This window comes from Festucalex cinctus, chromosome 6 (assembly GCF_051991245.1).
Source record: "Festucalex cinctus isolate MCC-2025b chromosome 6, RoL_Fcin_1.0, whole genome shotgun sequence".
Classification (NCBI taxonomy): Eukaryota; Metazoa; Chordata; class Actinopteri; order Syngnathiformes; family Syngnathidae; genus Festucalex; species Festucalex cinctus.
This window is the reverse complement of record NC_135416.1, coordinates 10,013,965-10,037,266: the sequence shown is the minus strand read 5'-3', so window position 1 is coordinate 10,037,266 and position 23,302 is coordinate 10,013,965. Positions and strand designations below refer to the sequence as shown.

The window sequence follows — 23,302 nt, the reverse complement described above, 5'->3', positions numbered from 1 at the left end:
CATCCGAGCAAACAGAGGCCTTAAGTGGGAACACTGTTTGCCTGGATTTGACCTTGGGGGTGTGCGGGGTGTGCGCAGGCATCTGTGTGGCCAACCACATCAAAGAGCGACTGAGCAGCTCAGTTGTTCTGACCTCTGAACCCGGCGTGCTCCGAGTGAGCGGGAGAACACAGGCGGACGCAGGGAACGGCGTGGTATACACATTAAAAGCTTCTGAATTTACAACGAGGAAAACTAGACAGAAGAGAGACATGGCAATTTGTCTCGTTAACTTTTATAGCGAGCGTGAATAGGGCCGCACAAGTGAATCATTAGGCCACATAAACGCATACACGCTTGCAGTGAGTCACATGCTTCGTTTTGTGTTGAAAAGCCATCTTTCATTCACAAGAGCTTGTTTCGGTCTGAAATGTGACCTGCTGACCAATTCTCTGAATATTAATTTGATTTTAATATTGACATATACTTGACTTAGGGGTTAAATGTTCATGAGAATGATGAGAGGCCTGTCTTAATGCATTTTAGTTACCGTAGTTATTATAACACATTTTATAAGGTATGTTCGATACCACTTCATTTCAGACCAATATCAGTATGAGTATTCAACTTTTTAGTAGTCGCTGATGCCGATACCAAGTACTAATACCACTAGTACTTTTGCTACATAATATGCTCCAAAAAAAGCAATGACACAATTTAAAAAAAAAAAAGACTTATATATCCAAGTACAGTGTCCCCTTGCTACTTGGCGGGTACGTTATTGCTGTATCGCGAATTTTCATTTGTGATTTTTGCACTGCTCGGTATTTATTCTACATTTTGCATGCAAAAATTTCAATTTGTACAGTACCGGTATAACAAGGGTTTAGAAGGGTGGGAGCCGTATAGTAATGGCTTAATGGAGGTGTCAATACCCCCCCCAAATAAAAAAAATAAAAAATAATACTAATTAAAAAAAAAAAAAAAAAAAAGACATCCTCTACTTTGCGTAAATTCTGTTATTGTAAATTCACCATCAAAGTGAGGGAACAATGAATATTATTTTTCATTAAAATTGCATTAAAATAACGGCATTTTTGTTATTCTTCTAATTTCCAATTTCTAGTTCCTCGTACGGATAGGCGGTACGGACAACGGATGGAGGGATGACTGGATCATGCCTTATCGTGAAACGGCCACAAGAGGGCAGCTCAAATTGCTATTGGCCAGCGTCGCGAGTACTGGTATGTTGAAATAAGGCCGGTAATGGCCCAATACCGATATCCCTACATTTTATAATTGACAAACTAAATATTCCATCCATCCATTTTCTTGACCGCTTATTCCTCACAAGGGAGGTGCTGGAGCCTATCTCAGCTGGCTTTGGGCAGTAGGCGAGGCACACCCTGGACTGGTTGCCAGCCAATCGCACAAAACTAAATATCAATGAATATTATTATATTAAGTCCTCCATTTACATCTAGATCTCTGTTGTTTTCCTATTATTTTTCATGACGTTACTTCGTCAAATCCCACTTGCAAACTATACTTGGGTCCACAACTTGTACTCCAGAATGGACCCCATTACATACAGCAGCACTGAAAGAAAGTTCACTCTCAACTTCAGCTTTACAGATTCCCTGAGTGTCAGAAGGTGATGTTTATTTGAGTTGAGGCATTTATTTATTCAAGTGGACAACACACATAGCGATCAATTGGGTCATGGCATCTATTAATACAGTATACTTTCTTCGCAAACTGATTCAAGTCCCTTCACACATGCGATTGTGTTTTAACAAGTTTTTAAATGAATCACTTTTTGGTACGTGTGCGTGTCTATACATGAATAATTACGTGCGTCACAGCTGTAATAACTCACAGCTCCCTGCATTTGAGCTATGCCGCTACGCTCCATTAAAACGGCCTTCGGTAGATGGCACACGTGAGAGTAAGAAAGGCCCGGGATCAGCGTGAGCGCGAGCCTGCCGGCCCGCAGTTTCAAAACATGGCCGCCTCGCGCGGGTGTCGACAGCGCAGATGTTTGGACAAGTCCGAGTCGGCCCCCGTGCCAGTTTGCGCGCGAATTGATTATCTCTGTCGTCCGGTCACTCTGCCGACCGGAGATTCTGTGCGAGTGTACATACTGTACGTCTATGTATGTGTTGTGTGTGCGTCTACTGTATAAAGCAGCCCTTGACAGCCGTTGGGCACGGCAGCGGTGCAGCCGGTGTGTTTGCATTGGCAGCGTGTCAGCATTCCACATTCCGATGTGATATTCAGCGCCGCGACCTCAAGAAACCCGCCCAGCGGAGGAGCTCGCTCTCTTTCCCCTCCCCGCTTCTCATCTTTTCCTCCTCCGCCTCACCCTTCTTACGTTTCACCTTGAGAGCATACACTATCTGTCTCACCTCCCTTCCTCATGTCGCAAAAAATAAAAAAGACCTCCCCAAAACTTTTGACAGTGCTACGACTCTCTGTGTACGTACGCATGACTCAAGATGCATTTTTCTCCTTTATTAGGAACTACTTCTCACAGACGAAGTCCAGTGCAGCCCACCTCCTTCCTTCCTTCCTTCTTTCATGCTTGAAGCTTTTCACTGGAAGCCATCATCTCCGCTAAGTCATATAATGCCCCTTTCCACGTAGCTCCGCCTTTAGATGCCCTGCCCACATGCCTGCAGAGACGTTTCACCTCAGATGACCCTACGCCCCAGGCGACACGTTTCTCACAACCCCCCCCCCCCCCGTCTCCTCTTAGCTTGATCTGCAAAACACAGTTAAATTAAAACACATGTCCACCACACCTGCCACCACAAGAGGAAAACAAAACAAAAAAAGGGGAAGCCCAGGGGAAATATACGACACAATTAAGCCTAATTGTGCTAAATAGTAAACAAGAGCAAACAAAAGAAAATAGCTTCATCCTTTTAAAAGCCTGTACTCTTGTATTTATTCAGGCAAATGAGGGGACACCTAAAACCGATGCACTATAATACTGTTTTCACAAAATTGGGGGGTTCATTGTTTGAAGATTTTTAAGCAATCATTCATGATTATTTTACAGTGCATAGACAAGTAGACAAGTTAGAAATGCTCACATTCTGTCGCAATATGCCATCTACTAGCAGAGATTCAGTGTTACTTGGAGCAAGAAGAAGAGGCAGTGATAGTCCCCAACTAAACTCCAATAATAGTCATTGTTTCCACAAAGAACAAAGTATATGCACCACTTATCAGTGCTGTATTCTTAGTTTGTGCTGCTGCTTTATGTGTCTTTAAGTAGCAGTTATTTGAAATTTCTATTTCCCGTTAGCGTATCTAAGCTGTTTCGCATTTTAGCATTATTGTGATATTGTAGCAATCACGATTGCTAAGCATTGGCTGATTGTGTTTAATAACACTCACACACAGAAGGTGATAATTACTAGTTATATGCACACAATTCAACTGTGTGTATTATATGGTGGTTAGCATTTGTTTACCTTAAATGGTTATCGCTAGCGTGCTAATGCTAATCCGTTTGCTAATCGTTTAGCAAAGCCTGATTATGTCGGTGTTCAAGAATGCATATGTACAGAAGATAATCAATAGTTACTGTATATCCATTCAATTCAACTCACATTCAACCTTAATGAATTAAAGATAAATAAATACAACTTTAAAGATGGACAATTATTCAATGGAATAATGGGTAGTATAAACACTTTTAAAATAGATTCGACAGTGACAGCACTAGATTACCATTAAGCAAGCAGCATTTTATTCAATGAAATTCTATGGTTTGGTTGAAAATGTTGATGATGCGGTCTATAATTTTTCACCTGCTTTGATAAACAGCGATCACTATATTAAGAGAAAGTCAATTTGTGAGGCTGAGAGGGTTTAAAAGCCTCGTCATGCAGTGGAGTGGAGTGGAGTGGCGTGGGGTTTAAGTGAGGTGAAGACTGGAGCAACCAGTCAACCCTCATCTCCGCGTCAGGGTGACAATTTACTCTATGCGAAGCGCACCTGGATCCATCAAGCACAACAAAGGACTTGAATCTGCAGGGCGTTGCTTCACTAATAACCACACAGGCATGGCATGTAGATTAAATTCTTCATACGTAAGCCAACGGTATGACAGTACTTCCTCGACATCAAACACAAGATATTCCGCAACACTGGTTGACTTCCAAGACTTGTTGGCTCGTTCTAATTCCACGTATTTTTAGGTACAGTTAAGTAATCTGAACATGAGTACAGCAGCAAACAACACAGTAAGATCGCAGCCCAGATTTTAACCATCCACCTCCAAACTGTGAGACAGATGTGCTAACCATGAGTCCAACATGATGCCTCGTATAAAAAAGTTTGAGGCCAAATTTTCCAATTTTTTCTTTTATTTAAACCCAAACTGTAAAATGTTCCATTCTACATTCACACGTGTTCGTGAGGTGGGGGGGGGGTGGGGTCTGCGTCTGCACCCATATGTGTGCAAGACTATGTGGGAGTGTATGTGTTTGTTACGGATTAAGAGCTTCACCCCTGGACCTCAAAATTAGATAGCAGATTAGCATTACACATCCACCACCTGGCATTTTAAGCCGCGCCATTACAACAACAACTTTTAATCAACAACAGCCACATTTGCCACGTACAGTACCGCACTTGCTCCTCCTCGTCAGGCAGAGAGATAACGGAAAGGCCATGGAAAGGCCAGCTGTACGGTGGCGTCTGGAAGGCTCATAAACAACCTTCTGTATTAATAGAGACGAGTCTGTATAGAGACATTGCTAGGCAAGGATTTAGCATGGAGACTGACTTTTACTTGGCACGAGACAGAAGAGATAAGACGCACGGCAGTTGGCACCGAGCTTAGAGGTAGCATCCCATTAACACCCGTGCGAAGCTTTTACTATCCAAAGAGCTATGCTAGGATTTGTTCATTATGTCAAGCTTAACTGTAAAAACATTTCTACACTTTTTTTTTGTTTTTTTAGTAGAGGTCAATGGTCGAGGCCTGGTGGTTGAGTGCACCTGACCCAAGAAAACTTGTGGCCTAACAGTTGGTTCAAGATCAGCCTGAATGCCAAAGCCAATCATAATTTACTTTCATAATCATATATGCTTGTCCACAGAGGTGTGAAAAGTAATCCATTATTCGATAACTAACCGATTACTATTTTAGTAATCGAGTACTGTAATCATTTAGAGCCATTGTTTAATCTAAATTTGTTCAAATCCTGATTTGACCCTAATAAACATTTGGTCCTAAAGTATATCGACTTCTCCAACCACTATGTGAAGAAATATATATCTTAAAATTACTCTAAATCAATTCCACGTATGTGCCTTTCTAAAGTACATTGCTTAACAGGATTCTTGTAATCTACTTAGGTTAATCTTCTGATGAAGTCTTATTAAAATTAACAGCATACTTCTGAACAAACAGCTGTGGACTAAAACTGACAATTAAATCCAAGGTATAATTTTATTTTATTTTTTTCACATGCTGAATGTTTGCATATCAAGCCGGTGTCTAGGATTTATGATGTAAACTTTCTAGCTAATTGTATACGATATTATCATTGAAAGCAACGTGAAATGAAAGCCAAAACCAGTGAAAGCCAAAACCGGTAGCACTTCCAAACTGCTTCCAAGATAACAATCAACCACAAATTAGGAGCACATTTCTCCAATTGACCATCCTCTTACTTTCGCTACAGTGATTTAATACGAGTTCTAAATAAGGTGACAGTTTAAAAAAGGAGGGAAAGAATGACTGCGCTCATGAGAAAAAGCTCAACAGAGACGGAAAGCGCAAATAGAGGAGAGGAGGGTAATTGCAGGAAAGGCGGCTCATTAGTCTGTCACGATCCTCAATCTAACCCCCAATTTCAGGTCAGGGCGAATACAAAGAGACTGCAAAAACAAGCTAAAACTTAACAATTCTCTACAGTGCAGTGTGCTCACTATGAAGAAAAAAAAGCTGTTTTACTCCTTCCCTTCAACTTTCTACCTTGGGCCAATTTACAAAAGCTGGCAGCGCCGAGCGCGCGCAGCGCCGCCAGCACCGTCATACATCACACACCATATCTCCTTGCACACCTCGCATGACGAATGCGCTGTTTTCCTGCCACGAGCGCCGCTCGCTCCGGAGTGTGGAAGACACACCGACTTTGTCTTTGAACAGAGGGACGGACTTGCAAGCGGGCATCGCAATAGTTAACAAACCCGACGGTGCGGGAGACAATCAAAACACTGGCGTGATTAAACTGCCCGTAAATCCTTCCGCAAACTGGCTTGTTGATCTGAATCCCAGCTCAGTCAAACGCTGCGCTGCTATTCTCATCAAATGGGAAGACCTACTGCTGCAGTGATTGGCCCTTGACCTATCACGGATACTGACTCCGACTCCCGGGGAACAGGGTGATGAGATTCCCATTCCTTTCCCGCAGAGTCGACGTGTTGCTCTCCACGCAGGCGGGAGCAACGCACTTTTGAGGGACCATTTACACAAGAACTGTTTCCTTGTAAACTCGAGGCGGCCGTTTTAAGAAATCTGAGTTGACGATGGGGAAAATTAATAATGCGGATACCAACATCATCGGCTGACGTCAAGTTTGACTTCTTTAGCCGACAAACGCCACCCTCTATGCTTCTACACGGACCTTTGTTGAAAACGGGACAGGAAGTTACTGAGCTTATTGTAGCTAAGAGGCAATTCGGCTCCACTTTTACTCATGGCTAATTTGTTGACGGATCATCTTTAAGTGACTTTTTAAGACATTATTACATGTGTAATGTAGATGCAATGATGTATGTGTGAACTAAATGGTAGTCAGTGTTTCTACCTATACCTTGAATGTAATCGCTAGCATGCTAATGCTAATCGCTATTGCTAATCGTTGAGCATAGGCTAATTCTGTTGGTGTTCAATAATACTAATGCACAAAACAAATAATTATTCGATGGAACATTCAATATGATAATCAATTTGAAATGTGAAAAAAAAAGTTGATAGTGACAGTAAAGTGTAGAATTAATACCTTACACATCAAGGTTTTAATTGATTTAGCCCATACTCCATTATAAATCAACAGAGGAGATTCAAAGGATGTAGTTTGGTGCAAATGTCTTGTGTTTTTTGATAATGCCAAGTATTAGCCTGGAATGTGTGACCATTTTTTGTTCCTGTTTTTTTTTGTAGGTTTGTGTGAATGTGAGTTACATTTTCATAAAAGAAGAATGTGGGGGGGAAAAAAAAAGTCAACTGCTAGCTGAACACTACATTGATGGATTGTAACCCCAGTAGGGCCCTGAGGTGTGCAGACTCAGGTCAATTAGTGGAGCCCAGAGTTCAAAGCAAACATGGTAAAGCAGCATTAAAGGGATCGTTCGGATTTTTTAACATGAATCTGAATTTCATCCTCACCTCCAGTGTGTGCGATCAGCACTGACTTACCCCTGACAGCGTTCTGTGACACGAGTTCTGGTCCGGTGTTGGACGAGAGGAAAATAGTCCAGCAAGCTGGCTGGGGTCACGGAAATAAAAGCGTTTTTCTTCTAAAAACAATTTGTGTTCAAAAGAATGATACATTTGCATCACAATACTCTCTTCTGAAAAAAATCAGACGCCATTACCGCCAACCACTACTTTTCTGTTCATTCGTATCACTGATCAAGATCATGCACATACTCGCACGTGAACCATGAATGAGCCTGACACAGATGCTGCAGTTACGCTTTGGGCCAGAGGTGGCAGTCGTGAGCAAAAAAAAAAAGTGTCAAACTGCACAAAGATCCTTCACAAAAAAAAAAAAAAAAAAAAAAGAATGGCAAATTCAAAGGCTGGTAGCAGAAAGATTCTCATTCTGCTCCATAATGAAATGGCTGATGTGGATGTCCGGATTACCTGTGCATGCGGATTTGGCTTTTTGCTTTGCACATACAAAGTGACTCATCAACCAATGTGGATCTGTCATGAAACCATATTTCCTCAACAGAAGCAACAGTGCATATAAGCTTTGACGGCGCACAGAGACAAAAGTATGCCAGTGGATATTTGCATACGCACCCAATATATATCGTGTTTGCTCATATATTATACATTTAAAATGCACCCCCATGTATGCTGCCTCCCTTCCCCTCATTCTCTTGTCTGCCTCTCATGTGGGAGGCAGGAACTGGGCACCAAGCCATCCCACATCAATATGCGTACTGGTGAAATGCTTTGCTGCAGTAGGCCGAGCCCGAAGCGGTGGAAGCGGCGGCTAATTCGACCGGCAACAGCGGGTCACGTTAGCTGCGAGTTACTCAATAGACATGATAGTCAGGGTGAGGGTCACCAATGGCCTCGCCCTAGCAACCGGCTGCGGCGACAGACCGCGGACGCAAGACAGCACCAGCCAGTGCCACCCTGGAGGCACCTTGGATCCTACCCAGGCAAAGGATGCCTGGGAGCCACGGTTGCCATGGTGCCAGCCAAATTTGGGTCCAATAAATGTGAGGGGAACAGGCGGCAGAGGGGTTGGGAGGGGGGCACTTTGGGGTGGCAAGACAGAGGACAGAGAGAAGGGGGGCTGCCGAGTGGCATGGCAACCCTAAAATCAACTGCAAGTCACATAAAGAAGCTGTTTTGAACGAAAGCAACCTCAGCTGACGTTTTTGGAAACCGGCAAAAGACTGAAGTCGATAGAACTCGCATGCTGGATGATAACATAACTAAGACTATCCTCCTGCTTTCAGATCAGTGGAATTTCAAGCAGATCTAATAGCGCGCCCGACAAGGCCACTGCGCTAAATGAAGAGGTGCTCTTAAACGTTAGCAAGTTAAAAAGCCAAAGAATTGTTAAACGCTTGCATTCATGAATGAATACGCTGAGTGAATTCAAGCTTTTAAAAAAGTGCCACTTCCTTGACTTCTGCGCCCTGCTCTTCCATTCAAAGGCACACTAAGTGCTTTGAAGTAACTTCAGCTTGATCCTCACATACACAAATTAATTTAAAAGTTTCTAAGGCAGAAAAAAAAAATGCACAAAAACGCGACAGGATGATATTTTGAATGACTAGCAGCTGGAATGCATGAGAGCCTGCTGCGGCCGGTTCACCGGGGTGTCCCTGGGAGCCCGACTCAACTGCTAGCAAACATTAAGCGTTTTACTGTCCGGGTGTATAAAATCACGCATAGTAGCAAATAGAAAAAAAAAAGTAGATGAGACGTGAACATATGCTTTCACACGCACACTTGTGCGTAGACGCACAAAAGCTTTGCCAAAAGAACACAAAACCCTGCGCTGCTTAGCACATAGTCACTGGCCCATTCTACCCCCCCCCCCCTTTCCAATCCACACTAGTGATAAAGAACAAACAAAAACACACTCCCCCCATCTTACCCCACTCGTTAAATCTGCATCCACCTTCCATCTGCTCTGCCCCTCCCTCCAAAACAAAACAAAAAAAACACAAACATTAACGAACACACACGCACATTATTGCCATTCCCCTCCAAGCTCATCCTGTTATCTAAACAAGCGGCACGCTCTCGTCAGTTTCCTTTCTGTGTCTCCTCAAGAGAAAAGAGAGACTCTCCTGTTCACACATGAATGGCGTCTTTTGATGGAGCGCCGAGGCCTTGTTTACCGCCACTCCATTTATTTACCGGTTTTCAAGTCGTCATTGAGGGACTCTCCTTACCTCCTCACTCACTCACTCAACTCACTCACTCACCCCGCCCCCTCCCCGCAGTCTCACCCATCCACACCCCACCCGTCACATGTCTCTCCCGATCCCGTTTCATCCCGCTTTCTTCTCCCCGTCTAGTGTCCTAGATCTGCGTCCAAACTGATTTGAAGCTTACTCGCTTACACGGATGCATGCCAAATTTGATTCTCTGCATTCTGCTGTGCTTCTCAGCCAGCGCGCTCATTCGCCGCAAACAAACACCCTCAACCCCCCCCCCCCAAAACCTCAACACGGTCGTCTATCTTCTATAAACTGCTCGCCTTCTCGCGGTGTCATCAACATCAAAAGGCGCCCTGGTGACGCTCCACACACTAATTTTAACTATACTGACAAGCAAAAACCACAAAACGAGCCGCGATAAATGTACATATGTATAAAAAATAATAATAATAATAATGTGGAAAATTGCTCGACTTAGTCATACAGTCGAAAGCTAAACGAAACTTGGAGGTTGAACAGTAAAGCGTGATACAATGTGAAACGCTAGCTAATTAGTTGAGACTATAGGTGCAATGATTCAATGATAATAATCTATTATCACATGAACTGAATTATTACTAGGGATGTAACGATAAGGGCAATATCATGATATTAAAACTGCCACAATATCGTCATGTTCACAATATTTAAAAGGAACACATCTGTTAAAAAAGTAAGGTTGATTTGCATTTGTGCAGTTCTAGCACCCTCTGGTGGCTAGTTTTTTTTTAGTGCAATTTAATTTTATTAGGGATGTTTTGGTCCTTCTATGTTTAAAATCTACGCCAATTGTCAGATGAAGGAGAACGTAATATGCTTGTGAACCGAGTCGATATGTGGAGGAACTCAATGTGTGCATGTATTAACAAGCAAGTGCCTCAATATTGTTTTTTAGGTGGTTTATATGCATTGCTGGTATGAGCTCTTTTTTTTTTTTTTTTTTACAATATTGTGACCTTTTTTAAATATCGCCAACCTCCCCACAATATCGTGATAATTATCGTATCGTGAGCTTCCTATCGTGATACTATTGTATCGTGAGGTTTGGATATTGTTACATCCCTAAGTATTACTGATTAAATGAATGAGTCTTTAGATGTTTTTTTATTTTTTTTTATTTAAAATGGTCTTTTATATCTTTAATAGTAAATACATGCCGATTTCTGTAGTCCTCCATGAAAGCGGACTGATTACCTTTTTTTTTTTTTTTTTTTTTTTTAACTTTGGAAAACATGGATCCAACATTTTTGCCTTTATTCATCACCTTACAGACCAAACCGGTACCTGAATCCTAATTAATTAATGTGTACACTGTTGGTTTGAAAACATGCAAAAAAAAAAAAAAGGGATGGAAATTTATTTTTTTAAAACCCGATTGATCAATTAATCGAAAAAAAAAGATTCAAATCCATAACCCCTCGACTGTGAGGCATAAGTCTGAACCATTTGTTCACTGCGTTGTCCCGCCGTTTCATTTTGAGATTTTTGCGAGTCAATATTCCACGTAAAGAAAACAAGGCAAAGTAACTGAAAGGAGGGGAAAAAAAACATCTCACAGTCAAGGCTCACAACCTCTCGATGGCCGTCGTTCAAGAAAAACACCGATAATGCTCCTATTGAGCGCTAAAATGTTTGCACTTACAAATGATTTGACATTTTTTTCTGAGGCGGCAAACAGGAATCCTCGTTGCTAATGAGGCTCGGGGAGGGCCTTCGTTTGAACCCTAAAGAGGAATAAAAGAAACGTGTGAAAGAGGAACGCAAAGAAGAGAGGAGAAGAAAGCGAGGATCAGAGGGAGGAGGTTGGCAGCGAGTGGATATGAAAATTTGGCATCTTGCGTCCAAGTGATAGCGCCGTGCCAACGACAGCCAGCCGACAACTCTGCCTCTCACTTTGCGAGCATCCGACTCGACTCCTCGGCCGGCTGCGTTAAATTTACCCGCGTTTATTTTTTTTTCTCAATAAACCATCAAACCAGATGTGCAAAATCAAATAGGAAAGATTTTCTTTTTATGATTATTCTGATCTTCTTAGATGAGAGGCACATTATTCTAAACATTGATTGCATGGATTTAAAACACGGGTGTAAAACCTAAGGCTCGGGGGCCAAACCCGGCCCGTCAGGTCATTTTATGTGGCCCACTGGAGCATATAAAGTGTGTCCACTTTATGGTGCAACATTTTTCTTTCCACTTTAGCAACCATTTATTTTCACCAAATACTCAACATAAATTGGAAAATAGCTATTAAAAAAAAAATGTGCTCGCCACTATTTTTCAAATTTAATTTGTTGTTAAAAACATACAGTACATAATAATCAAATTTTAGAAATCAGCCATTATTGTTTTCTACAGTCAATATATTTTCACAAAATTTCTAAATATTGGAAATGTGACATTATTTTTTTCTTTTTAACTTATCTTAGTTTTAATTTCAAACAAAAACAAAAGATGGTGAGCGTGACCAAATGTTAACACCGTTTGAAATTGATCTATTATCGACCGTATGATTCTTCAGAAAAGTCAATGCCGATATTGGCCAGAATGCTGAATATCAGCGCCTATGCCTACCAACATTTTTTTATGTAAAAATATGTGATTTTTCTGTCCATTTAGGTCACAGTCGTCTGCACTTTAAACCAAAACGAGTCCGACACCCCTGACAAGATATTTGATGATGAACCGAGCCGGCCTCCAAAATGGTAAGCCGTCCTTTCCGTGGTTCTGCTAACCAGTCTGATCGTGAGCATTACTCGTCACACTCCCCCCCACCTCTCCCGCTTCTCCTCCTCCTGTCTGCTTTCTGCCGGCTAACACTCTTGAGTGGCAATGTGGATTTTGGGGACGGACACATTACACGGTTGGAGCGGCAACAAAAGGCTGAAAAGAGAGCCGGCGCTGGGAAGACATCGTATTAATACAGACAAAAAACACCCCTCCTTGCTTTTGACTCTCTTCACCCCCCCCACCCCCACCTTTTTTTTTTCCTTTACTCTAACTAGACTTTTTGTTCCAAATTAAAAACTTTAAAAAAAAAAAAAAAAAGCCTACTCGGCTCAGGTCATAAATATCTTTTTTATTTTTTTTATTTTTTTTATCACGCTTAGCTGCGCTACACGCATTTTTTTTTTTATTTGACAATCATTAAGTGCTTTCATCAGATGTAATGAAATGTAATCACTACATATTAAAGTGGGCGTCGAAACGCCCTCATGTAATCAAGCAATTAACTATACAAATAAATGAAAATGTATCACATTACATTTTTTTTTTGATTGAACAGCGTGAATGTTTGATGTCATAAATATGAATTTGGCATTTGGGAACTCAAACGATATTCAATTAATTGCAGCTGTATTGCTCAATAGCCTTTGCATTAAATATCATGAAACGAGAAGAACATTTGATTAAAAAAACTCAAAATTAGTAGCATTCATTTAGCTAAAATAGCCATTAAAAAAAAAATGCACAACTAAGTGATCCTAGCCTGCAGTGTGAGCTTGGCCTGAGGAGAAATGCGGATGTGACAACTGAGTTTATTCAAACTGACAAGAAGATTAGAGCCAAATGGATTAAAAAAAAAAAAAAAAGAAAAAAAAGAGCAAAATAGCAACTGCCTACCCGTTCGAGCAATATGACCGACTTGAAATTCTTCTGGAATAATCTTCCACATATCAGCAAACATGAAGCACAAACAAACACAGGTGCGGGCTTTTAATCTCTCTCAGTTTTCAGATAGTGACAGAAAGGAAAAAAAAAGAAATTCAGGGCGCATCACGCAGCTTGTCAATGAACAATTAATCCGGAGACGAATGACAACAACGTGATCCAATTTTTTTTTATTTTCTCCTCATGTGCGTTTGAGTCATGGCAGTCTCATGAGATGAATGAAGATGTTTTGGGGTTTTTTCCACTTATGCAAGTGTGCCCTCAGCACAAGAAAATGGGCAGTCTTACTTCAACACCTACACAGTTAAATTTGCACGTCAAAAGTGTCTCTATTGGTCCACACTAAATATGGTTAAAATAATACTTATGAAAGGTTGATTTTACACTACACTAGCGTGTAATAAAATAAAACTTCAAAACAAATATTAAAATCATTCAATTCAATTATTTATTATTCAATTTCATTCAATTATATTTAAAAAAAAAATACACCATAGTTAAACACTCAAAACAAGTTGCTTTCATTCACTCTAACGAATGAATGTGTTACATTAGCATGACCAGAGTTGAAAAGACCAAACTTTACCACTCCAGTTTTTGCTGTGGTGAGAATGACGTCATGTTTGAATGTCGTTGTTTACCGGTGATGCACGAGAAGAAGGAAAATGGCACTGACTTGCCTCACTCAAACTGGAGAAAGGCGGAGCTTAATTACATCCCTGCAGAGTTCATCTAACACGGGGTGATCAACTCTGTAAAACAACACCGACACCACCGAGGGTCATCCTGAGGTGTGTCCACGCATACGCACACAATCGACACTTAGGCACAAGGACCTTCCACTAATGATGTCATAGAAGCCGGAGAAGGGATCAGGGAGCCATTAACAACATTATTCGCTAAAAGAGAAAAAAAATTTTTTGAAAACAATGTCGAGAACTGTGGAATCCATATGAAAACTTCCACCATGTTGAGCCATTCATCATTGTTCGCCAGTTAGAAGTCGCCGCTTGGATTGTTTTATCGAGGTTGTTTGATGCCCTTGTATGTGGGCAAGGAGGGTCCACATAAAGAGAATGTGGAAAAAGCAGTCAAACACACACACAAAAAAATGAGAACACTCGCAAGGAGATGCTGAAAGGTCACAACTCATGTCCAGTTTCTGAGGTCACTCACTAGGCTCCGCCCTTTAAAGGCACACATTCAGCACACATATAAAGCACTACAGTATTTAATTTCCTTACATTCACAAATAACGGTTATTTCAGTAATCGATTAATCTGTGATTTATCTTTTTTCGATTATCAATGAATTGGATTTGAAAAAAATAATTTCCATCCTTTTATAAAGAAAAACAGGACATTATTTGAGTAATCGATTAATGGGTTGATTTTTTTTCGATTAATCAATGAATCTGATTTTTTAAAAATTTATTTCCGTCCCTTTTTAAAAAAACAGGAGTTTATTTCAGTAATCGATTAATCGGTTGATTGTTTTTTTTCGATTAATCAATGAATCTGATTTTTAAAATTTAATTTCCGTCCCTTTATAAAGAAAAACAGAACATTATTTGAGCAATCGATTAATGTGTTGATTATTATTTCGATTAATCAATGAATCTGATTTTAAAATACATTTTCGCCCCTTTATAAAGAAAAACAGGACATTATTTCAAATCAAGTCTATAAACAAATTAATTAGGATTCAGCTACTGGCAAAAACGATCATTGTTTTGTTTTGGTTTAAAACAAAGCTAATCAGTCCGCTTTCATAAAGAACGACAGAAATTGGAGAATATTTACTGCTGAGGAGCTGAAATTCCAAGCAGATGGAACACTTTCAATTAAAAAAGGTATTGAAACGATTAATCAATTACCAAAAATATTTATTGATTAATTTGATAATCGAATATTTTGACAATATACCCCTGCGGTTACCATGTTTCTTATTTGTTTACATGGCAACGTCCAACCAAATGTAGCAGAAATGTGTGTAATCGATTAATCGTTTCACCACTACATTACAGTGCTGTTTTTCTTTGGCGGGGACAAGAGGGTACTTTATTTGTGCACATCCTTCCTGTGGTCAGTGAGTCAGGGGTCTGGCTTCGATGCCGGGGGTTTCTCTGTCCGCGCGGGAGACTCCGGCGCGAGGGAGGCGGGATCTGGCACGGGAGAGCGTGCAGTGCGGAGCGGTCACGGCACAAATGGCACGGTGCGCACATTTCACACCTCCCTCGGAGTGACTGCAAAATTCCCGTGCTGCACTTTTTTTTTTTTTTTTTTTTTTGTATTTTGATTGGAAACACATTTGAAACATCTTTTCATAATCACACTTGCGGCTCGCGGAAGGATATAAAAGAGGCGGAGCGAGTTCCAAAGTATGAGTAAGTGCGATGAGCTAACTTGGGGCCTGACGAATGCTTTTTTAATCTCTCTTTCCATGCTCGGATCAATGATAAATGTGCTGCGTTTTAATGAAAAGCAGCGCAATATGCATATTGTTTTATGAAGCAAAATCAAACACATTAGGCTGAGAAGTCAATGGATGGCCGGGTGATAACGCGCGACCACCTTCGCAGCCGTCAGACACTCATTCATTCATTCATTCACAGGAAGCGCGCCAGTTTGCGGTTATCATGCAGAACGTTGGCACTTGTGGGCCAACAGATCGCTATCTCATTTATAATAACAGTCGCGGTCTTAACGAGAGCGCTCAGTAGCAGACCTCCGCCAAGGCCGAACAATAACAACACAGGCTTTTTATGAGTAGTAGATTCCTCCCTCCTTGTTTAGCTGCTACTCTTATGTTGTACATAACAAACTGAGAGGGGAAAAAGTTGTTTGTGAGCTCAATGACAAAAAAACAATTCTAAAAGTAGTGGTAAACAAGTAACAAATCATTAACGTTAGCGTCATAACATCAAGAACATAATTTTTAGCAAGCACGTTGGTACGATTTATTGTTGATTTGCTAACAAGAAGTTGAAAATTGCCTTGGCAATTATGCTATTAAGCTAACGGTATAAAATATGCTATAAAGCTAACGATACAGACCATGATATGAAGCTAACAATACACATTATGCTATTAAGCTAACGGTATAAAATATGCTATAAAGCTAACGATACAGACCATGATATGAAGCTAACAATACACATTATGCTATTAAGCTAACGGTACAAAATATGCTATAAAGCTAACGATACAAACCATGATATTAAGCTAACGATACAAATTATGCTATTAAGCTAACTGTACAAAATATGCTATAAAGCTAACGATACAAACCATGACATTAAGCTAGCAATAAAAATTATGCTATTAAGCTAACAATACAAAAGTCAAACTGAAGCAGTGGACTACTCAACAAAGGCCAACCTGGGTCACGAAACCTCTTTGGGGAAAAAAAAATATATTTTTAATTACAGTGAAATACTGGATGTCAATTTAGAGTTTCAAAAACAATTTTGAAAAATAATCTAATTACGATTTCTTTTCATACAGAAAAGGCTTTGATGAAGCCTCTGAACTTAAGAGAACTGTTGAAGCAATGGTAGTTATTACAAAAACGAGTATAAGAGACCAACCAGGGCCCTGTTTCGATTAATTGTTTACATGTCATTTGTAGACATTTGGATTATTACACACCCAGGACTGGTCGCCAGGCCCATATAGAGAACCATTCACACTCACAACTGGCGTCATACGGGGTTTCCTAAACAGATACACGACTCTATTGGTCGGTCTGCTTGAGTTTGGTTGACATCAAAGCAAAACACTTGAAGTCCCGGCGACGACTGTTTGTTGACGTGGCGAGCGTGTCTGTCCAGTTCCAGCATTGACAGCCATGTTTGCTCTTTATCGGAGGTGTGTGCAAACACGAGGACGTGTGCCGCGCGGTTTGCTCTGTCGCGGCCGCGGCGCTCCGTAAAACAGAGAGGCTGGCTGAGAACGGCTGACAGCGAGCCCAGAGATTCCCCGTGGCAGCTTCTTGCCACTCTGTCATCAACAAAAACACAAGACGTCTTTCTCCTCTTCCCGCAGCAAGCCGACTCGGCCGCTGCCAAACGGAACAATCGCGATCGCAGCCTACTCGCTCCTTTTTTTTTGTGTGTGTTGTTTTCCCCGACGCGCTTCCACAATATAAACAAAAAGAGATGAGCGCAGACTTTACCTCAATGAGGGCCGTGTTTAAGGAGACAAAAACGACAGTGTGTACGGGATCAAAACGGGAGCAGGAGAGGCGGCGATGCCAAAGCCCGACAAAACGCGAGGCAAACAAAAACAAACAATGGGCGCGTCGTGTCATTCATCGCGCGAGACTGAAGCATAAAAAAGAAAAGAAAATATAAAAAAAAAAAAAACGCGGGCTTTCGTGACTGCTGGCTTTTGGCCGAAGAGCCAAAACGTGATTTGACCTTTGGGCAGGTTTGAAGACGGCGCTTTTGCCCTTTGTCTTCACTTTCATCGCCCCCCCCCCCCCGTGCTCTCCAACTTGGGGCTGCCGTGTCGGGAAGGAGGAAAAATGCTGAGGCACACTGCCGCCAAGCAAACAGGAGAGAAAGAGAGAGAGAGAGAGCCAACGTCCCCCCACGAAAATGAACTCAAAACTGACACGACTCGTCCATTGTACAATTTACGGTATATTTTTACATTTAGATTTCATTTTTATTATTTTGAAGTAAATGGGTATCAACTGACCATGTCAACGATTTGATTCTGATTTTTGGGTCGGCGATTTGATGCAGAATTGGTTTTTGATTCAAAACGATCTTCGATTCAGAATCGATTTTCGATTCAAATATGATTGGCAATGTTTCCTGCTCGAAGCTATAGAAGTGAAATAAATAAATAAATAAATAAATAAATAAATGTACTACAGTCTGCTTTACAAGCCAAAATTGCAAATGGAGACAGTATCATTTTTTATTTATTTATTTTATTTTTTTTTACATTTATAAAACTTTAAATTGTAAGGAAAGTTCCTTTATTCCACAAAAACAGCATGTGGACCACAACTGCTACTCTATAAATTTTATAGCTTTTACAGTACTAAATAAATAAATAAATAGAATGAATCATAGTAAATTATTATGTGAATCTTTTTTTTTTTTTTTTTTGGCAAGTAAATATAAATTGAAAAGATTCTGAATTGTTTTAAATAGCAATCAGTCAAGTGTTTCGCAAATCTAAGAAAATACTTTTCAATTCCTTTGAACAGTAAATTTCAAGAAAACAGTAACATACAAAAAAAAAAAAAAAAACACACATTTAGGCCTTTTAGTAAAATTCGATTTGAACATGAATTTATGGGTATTCAAATGATTTATGATTTTATGAGGAAAAATCAATTTGATTCAGTAAACCGATTGTTTTAAAACACAATCCTGCACCCGACTATTTTGTGTGAAATAAATTATTTTTAGTGACACAAAACTAGAAATTGTAAATCAGGTTTTTGGACTGTTTGGTGTGTCATCTTTTGGGGATTTTTTTATTTATTTTTTTTTTTTTAGGACAGCACTAATAAAGAATTTCTCAATTAATTTGTAAATCTACTCAATATTGTAAAAAAATAATAATTAATTGAGTAAAAGATGTTTAGAAAAACATCCAAATGAGAAATGGAAGACGAGCTACGACGGGAGCCAGCTACTACAAAAATACTCATTTGTGTGTGTGGTGTGTGTGTGGTGTGTTTGTGAGACAAATCATTGGAAATGTCCAAAAAAAAAAAAAAAACATCCAGCTGAAATAATATTAGGTGACGAGCCGGTGTTTGCATGTTGCACGCTGAAGTGTGTTTGGAGAGAATTTGGCTGTGAAATGTGTGTGCGTCCATCCTGATGGCTGCCATACAAAACGTATCCGGGCTGCTGTGTGTGTTGCGTGTGCGCGCGTGTGACTAAAACCGTGTTTGGCTCCACGTGCGAAAGTACGCTACAGAGATGACTTGTTTGTCTCTCTCTCTCTCTCTGAAGGCAGCGCGGACGTTCAGGCAGACGGCGAAGGCGGCGGCAGCCTGCGGCCTGAGAGCAGCACACTCGCAGATCGCTCTCACGCGAGCGCGCGCGCGCACACGCATCTGGGATGTGGCCAAACGACAATCCCTGGCTACGATGGCCTTTATCGTGGCACGTGCACTTTCATCAGAATTAGAGAAAACAACAACAAAAACAAAAAAAACGGTTTGATTTGTCAGTGGCGATGATGGTGTAAAAATACGCAAGCAAGCGCACAAAATAAACGACGTGTTTATATAAAGGCGCAAAAATGCTTCGCTTGGAAAAAGCAGCACCGACTTGCCAGGACATGTTGGACTCGTGCCCTCCACACACACACACACACACACACACACACACACACACATTACTACTCCATTTGGTTCTACGTTGCCATGTAAACAAATACTAAAAAACATGGCAAGCAGGGGAAAATATTATATTATTAAAATCTCAAATTGTTCACACTCCATTTCAATGACATTTTCATTTATCCAGTCATTAGTCAAGGTGCAACGATTAATCGATAATTATTGTTGTTTTTTTTTTATTAAAATGTCTAAATGTTCAAATTTTCAGGTCCTCAGCAGTAAATATTCTGCGATTTATGAAAGCGTATCGATTATCTTTGTTTTGAACCAAAAAAAATGACCAATTGCTTGATCAACATTTTTGCCAATCTTCCTCATGTATAGGCCAAACCGCTAACTGAATCATAATTGATTTTGTGCACTGTCAATTTCAAATAATGCTTTTGGGAAAAAGGATGGAATCTGATTTATCGATTAATTGAAAAAAATAATCATCAGATTAATCGATTACTGAAATAATAGGTATTTGCAGGCCTTGTTATTTGATTATTTTATGGCTATTTTTTATATGTAATATTACACATTAACTAACATAATTGGCTTTCCACTTTATTATTATTTTTTAAGATTTCTGTTACAGTGTGAGTATATATACCTACACGAAAAAAGTAAAAAAACAAAAAAATTACAAAGAAAATATGTAAATGTAGTACATTGTAGTACAAACAATAATTGTTAGTTGGAGCCTACAGCCCTTCTTATTAAATTATTTTATGGCTATTTTTACATGTAATATTACATATTAACATAAGTGGCTTTTAATTTAATAATTTTTTTTAGATTTCTATATTTATATACCTACACAAAAAAGGGGGGAAAAAATTACAAAGAAAATATGTAAATGTATTACATTGTAATTGTGACAATTTAAAAACATTTAAACAAGTTAGTTGCAGCCCTTGTTATTAGATTATTTTATGGCGATTTTTACATGTAATATACATTAACATATGTGGCTTTCCATTTTATTTGATTTTTTTTACATTTCTATATTTATATACCGACATGAAAAAAGTTAAAAAAAAATTACAAAGAAAATATGTAAATGTAGTACGATTATTTATGGCTATTTTTACATGTAATATCACAGTGGCTTTCCATTTTATTGATTTATTTTTATATAATTCTGTTACAGTGTGTACAATATGTAAATGTGGTCCACTGTATGTGTGACATTTTTTTAAATATTAAAATGATGGAAGTGTCATTTTGAAGGATGCTCATTTGCCTTCATGATGGAAAACAACCTTTCTTTTTTTTTTTTTTGTAAGGTTTTCAAGCACACGCTCACCAGCCACATTGTGAAGTTTTGAGCGTAGGGCCCGCCCCCCCTTTCCCCCCTCCCCTCCCTCACACGAGCCGCCCACGTACCTGGCGTGTGGACGAAGTAGGCCAGGTAGAGGTCCAGCTCCTTGACGGACACGCCGATGTGGTGCGGCTGGACGCACAGGCCCGGGTTGGTGCACTGCGGCGACTTGACCAGGCGCTCGCCGTCGGTGCTCTCCAGCGGGCTGCCTTTGAACAGGATGACCATGACCAGGTCCAGCCGCCACACCTTGTCGGCCTGGCGCAGGCAGTCGATGCGGCGGATCTTGCCCTTCTGGTCCGGGTTGGACAGCACGCAGCAGGGCGGCTTCTTGCCCGTGATGGTGAGCACAAAGTCCTCGCGGAACTCGGGCCGGATGTCCTTGCGCAGCTTGGCCAGCAGGCGCGAGGCCCACTTCTGCTTGATCTCGGGCTTCTCCCCCAGCAGCTCGTCCTTCACCGCCCGCTCCTCCTCCTTGGACATGCGCTTCTCGTGCTTCTTGAAGTACTTGCGCTTGCGGGCCTGCAGGTTGAACCAGGTGTAGGCGAAGGCGCGGACGTGGGGCAGCAGGGCCTCGATGAAGGGGTGGAATTCATCCTGGATGAGGGAGGAGGAGGACGGGGGGAGGACGGAGGAGGAGAGGGAGGACGGGGGGAAGCAGGACGAGGAGGGGGAGAACGGGGGAGGGAAGGACGGGGAGAGGGGGAGCGGGGGGGAGGACGGGAAGAGAGAGGTGAGGCAGTTAGCACCGGCGCGCAGCATGGAGGAGCGGCGCCTGCTCCGTGCGAGCGGAGCGAGGGAATGAACGAGAGGCGCCCGAAAAAGAGAGAGAGAGTGTGTGAAAGAGAGAGAGAGAGAGAGAGAAAGAGAGAGAGAGAGCGCCTGACACTCGCTCCCCGGCAGACGTCGCATTGAAGGAAACACTTCAGGTGACGAGTCATTCATCAACTCACCTCGGCTGACTTTCAATCATATGCATCAAATTGATTATTTCGCCGATTAATCGGATGCAATTTTAGTTTCTTTTACAAAACCTTTCCTTCCCACCCATATACTGTTTATTAAGCAATTATTGTGATTTTGTACTGTTTAGTAATTTAAAAATTTGTCTCTAAACAATTATTCGATTACTCAAATATATGTTGATTAATTTGATAATCGATTAGTTGTCTTATTTTGAGGAACACAAAAGCACAATTATGACTGTCAAGAGGCTGAAATTGGAGAATTTGGACAATTTTAAATTAGACAAACGATGACTCGAGCATTAAAATAGCTGTCAATTAATTTGATCGACTCGTCGATTAATTGATTAATTTGGACAGCTCTACATCAAACAATAAGAATGACAATAGACTATTATTTTGCCTACATTTAAAAAAAATCAATATTTTCAGCACAAAAAAATATCAAACATAACAGAATATATGCAAAACAAAAATAAAACGGTAGTTACCATTTTGCTCTTTCATCATAAATTGACCCCGAAGATTGTCAAAAAATAAAATTACAAAAATTGTGTTTAGTTTAGTCAATGTGCAGAAATTGTCATAAAACAGAACAAAAAAAAAGTGAAATGGAAAGCAGGGCTAAATCTGTCCAGTGAAAGCAGCCCCCAAAAAAAAAAAAAAAAAAGCCAAGGGGCACGGTGTAATACCGGCAAAGGAACACAGGAGGTAGTGTAGCAGGAGCAAGAGGGTTGTTGTTCCAAGAATACAACAGAAGGAGAATGTAAAGAAGTTAAGCTACTTCTTTACATTTCAAAAAAACTACATGGATAAATGCATGAAGTAAGCAAGTAAAAGGTAGAAAAATAGAAAGCAACTCTTGGCAAAGACGGAGAGTTCACGAGAATAAGAGAGAGGGACACGGTGAGAGAGCTGGACAGAGAAGGAAGTTCAAAAAAAAAAAAAAAAAAAAGCAAAACAAGAGGACGGAATCAATGTTGGACGAGCGCGCGCGAGCGCTGGCAAACCCGAGTGCCGCTCTTCTTTTTTTTCGCCCTCTTTGCCTCCAACTCTGCCTTCTCTCTCTTCCTCCTCACTTTGCTCCGGCGCCCATTGACTGAGAGTGTGCCAGCGTGCGCAGGGACCACCTATTTGGCACCCAGTCACGGGCGGCCCAGCCAATACGCGCGCTCGCAGCGCCGAGGAGGGTGGGAAGAGTGATGGCAGGGGCAGAGGCAAAGAGGCGGGGGCGTGTATGGGGGGGGGGGGGGGGGTGCGCTTGGTGGTTCGGGGAGAGAGAGTAAGAGCGAGAGAAAAAAAAAGA

The 23,302-nt window shown here is 40.9% G+C and overlaps 1 protein-coding gene across 16 annotated transcripts in view; it reads right to left on the bottom strand.

Annotated features, from left to right (window-relative positions):
- nfixa (nuclear factor I/Xa) overlaps positions 1 to 23,302 on the bottom strand; it is a 142,693-nt gene that overhangs the window by 71,564 nt on the left and 47,827 nt on the right. For 14 of the 16 annotated variants that reach the window (XM_077523158.1, XM_077523156.1, XM_077523153.1 and 11 more), the window contains one exon: positions 21,097 to 21,628. In XM_077523158.1, coding sequence (XP_077379284.1) covers positions 21,097 to 21,628 — 532 coding nt within the window. Of the gene's footprint in view, positions 1 to 21,096; positions 21,794 to 22,487; positions 23,084 to 23,302 lie in introns of those variants that run through there. The other 2 variants (XM_077523150.1, XM_077523145.1) reach the window with 2 other exon arrangements.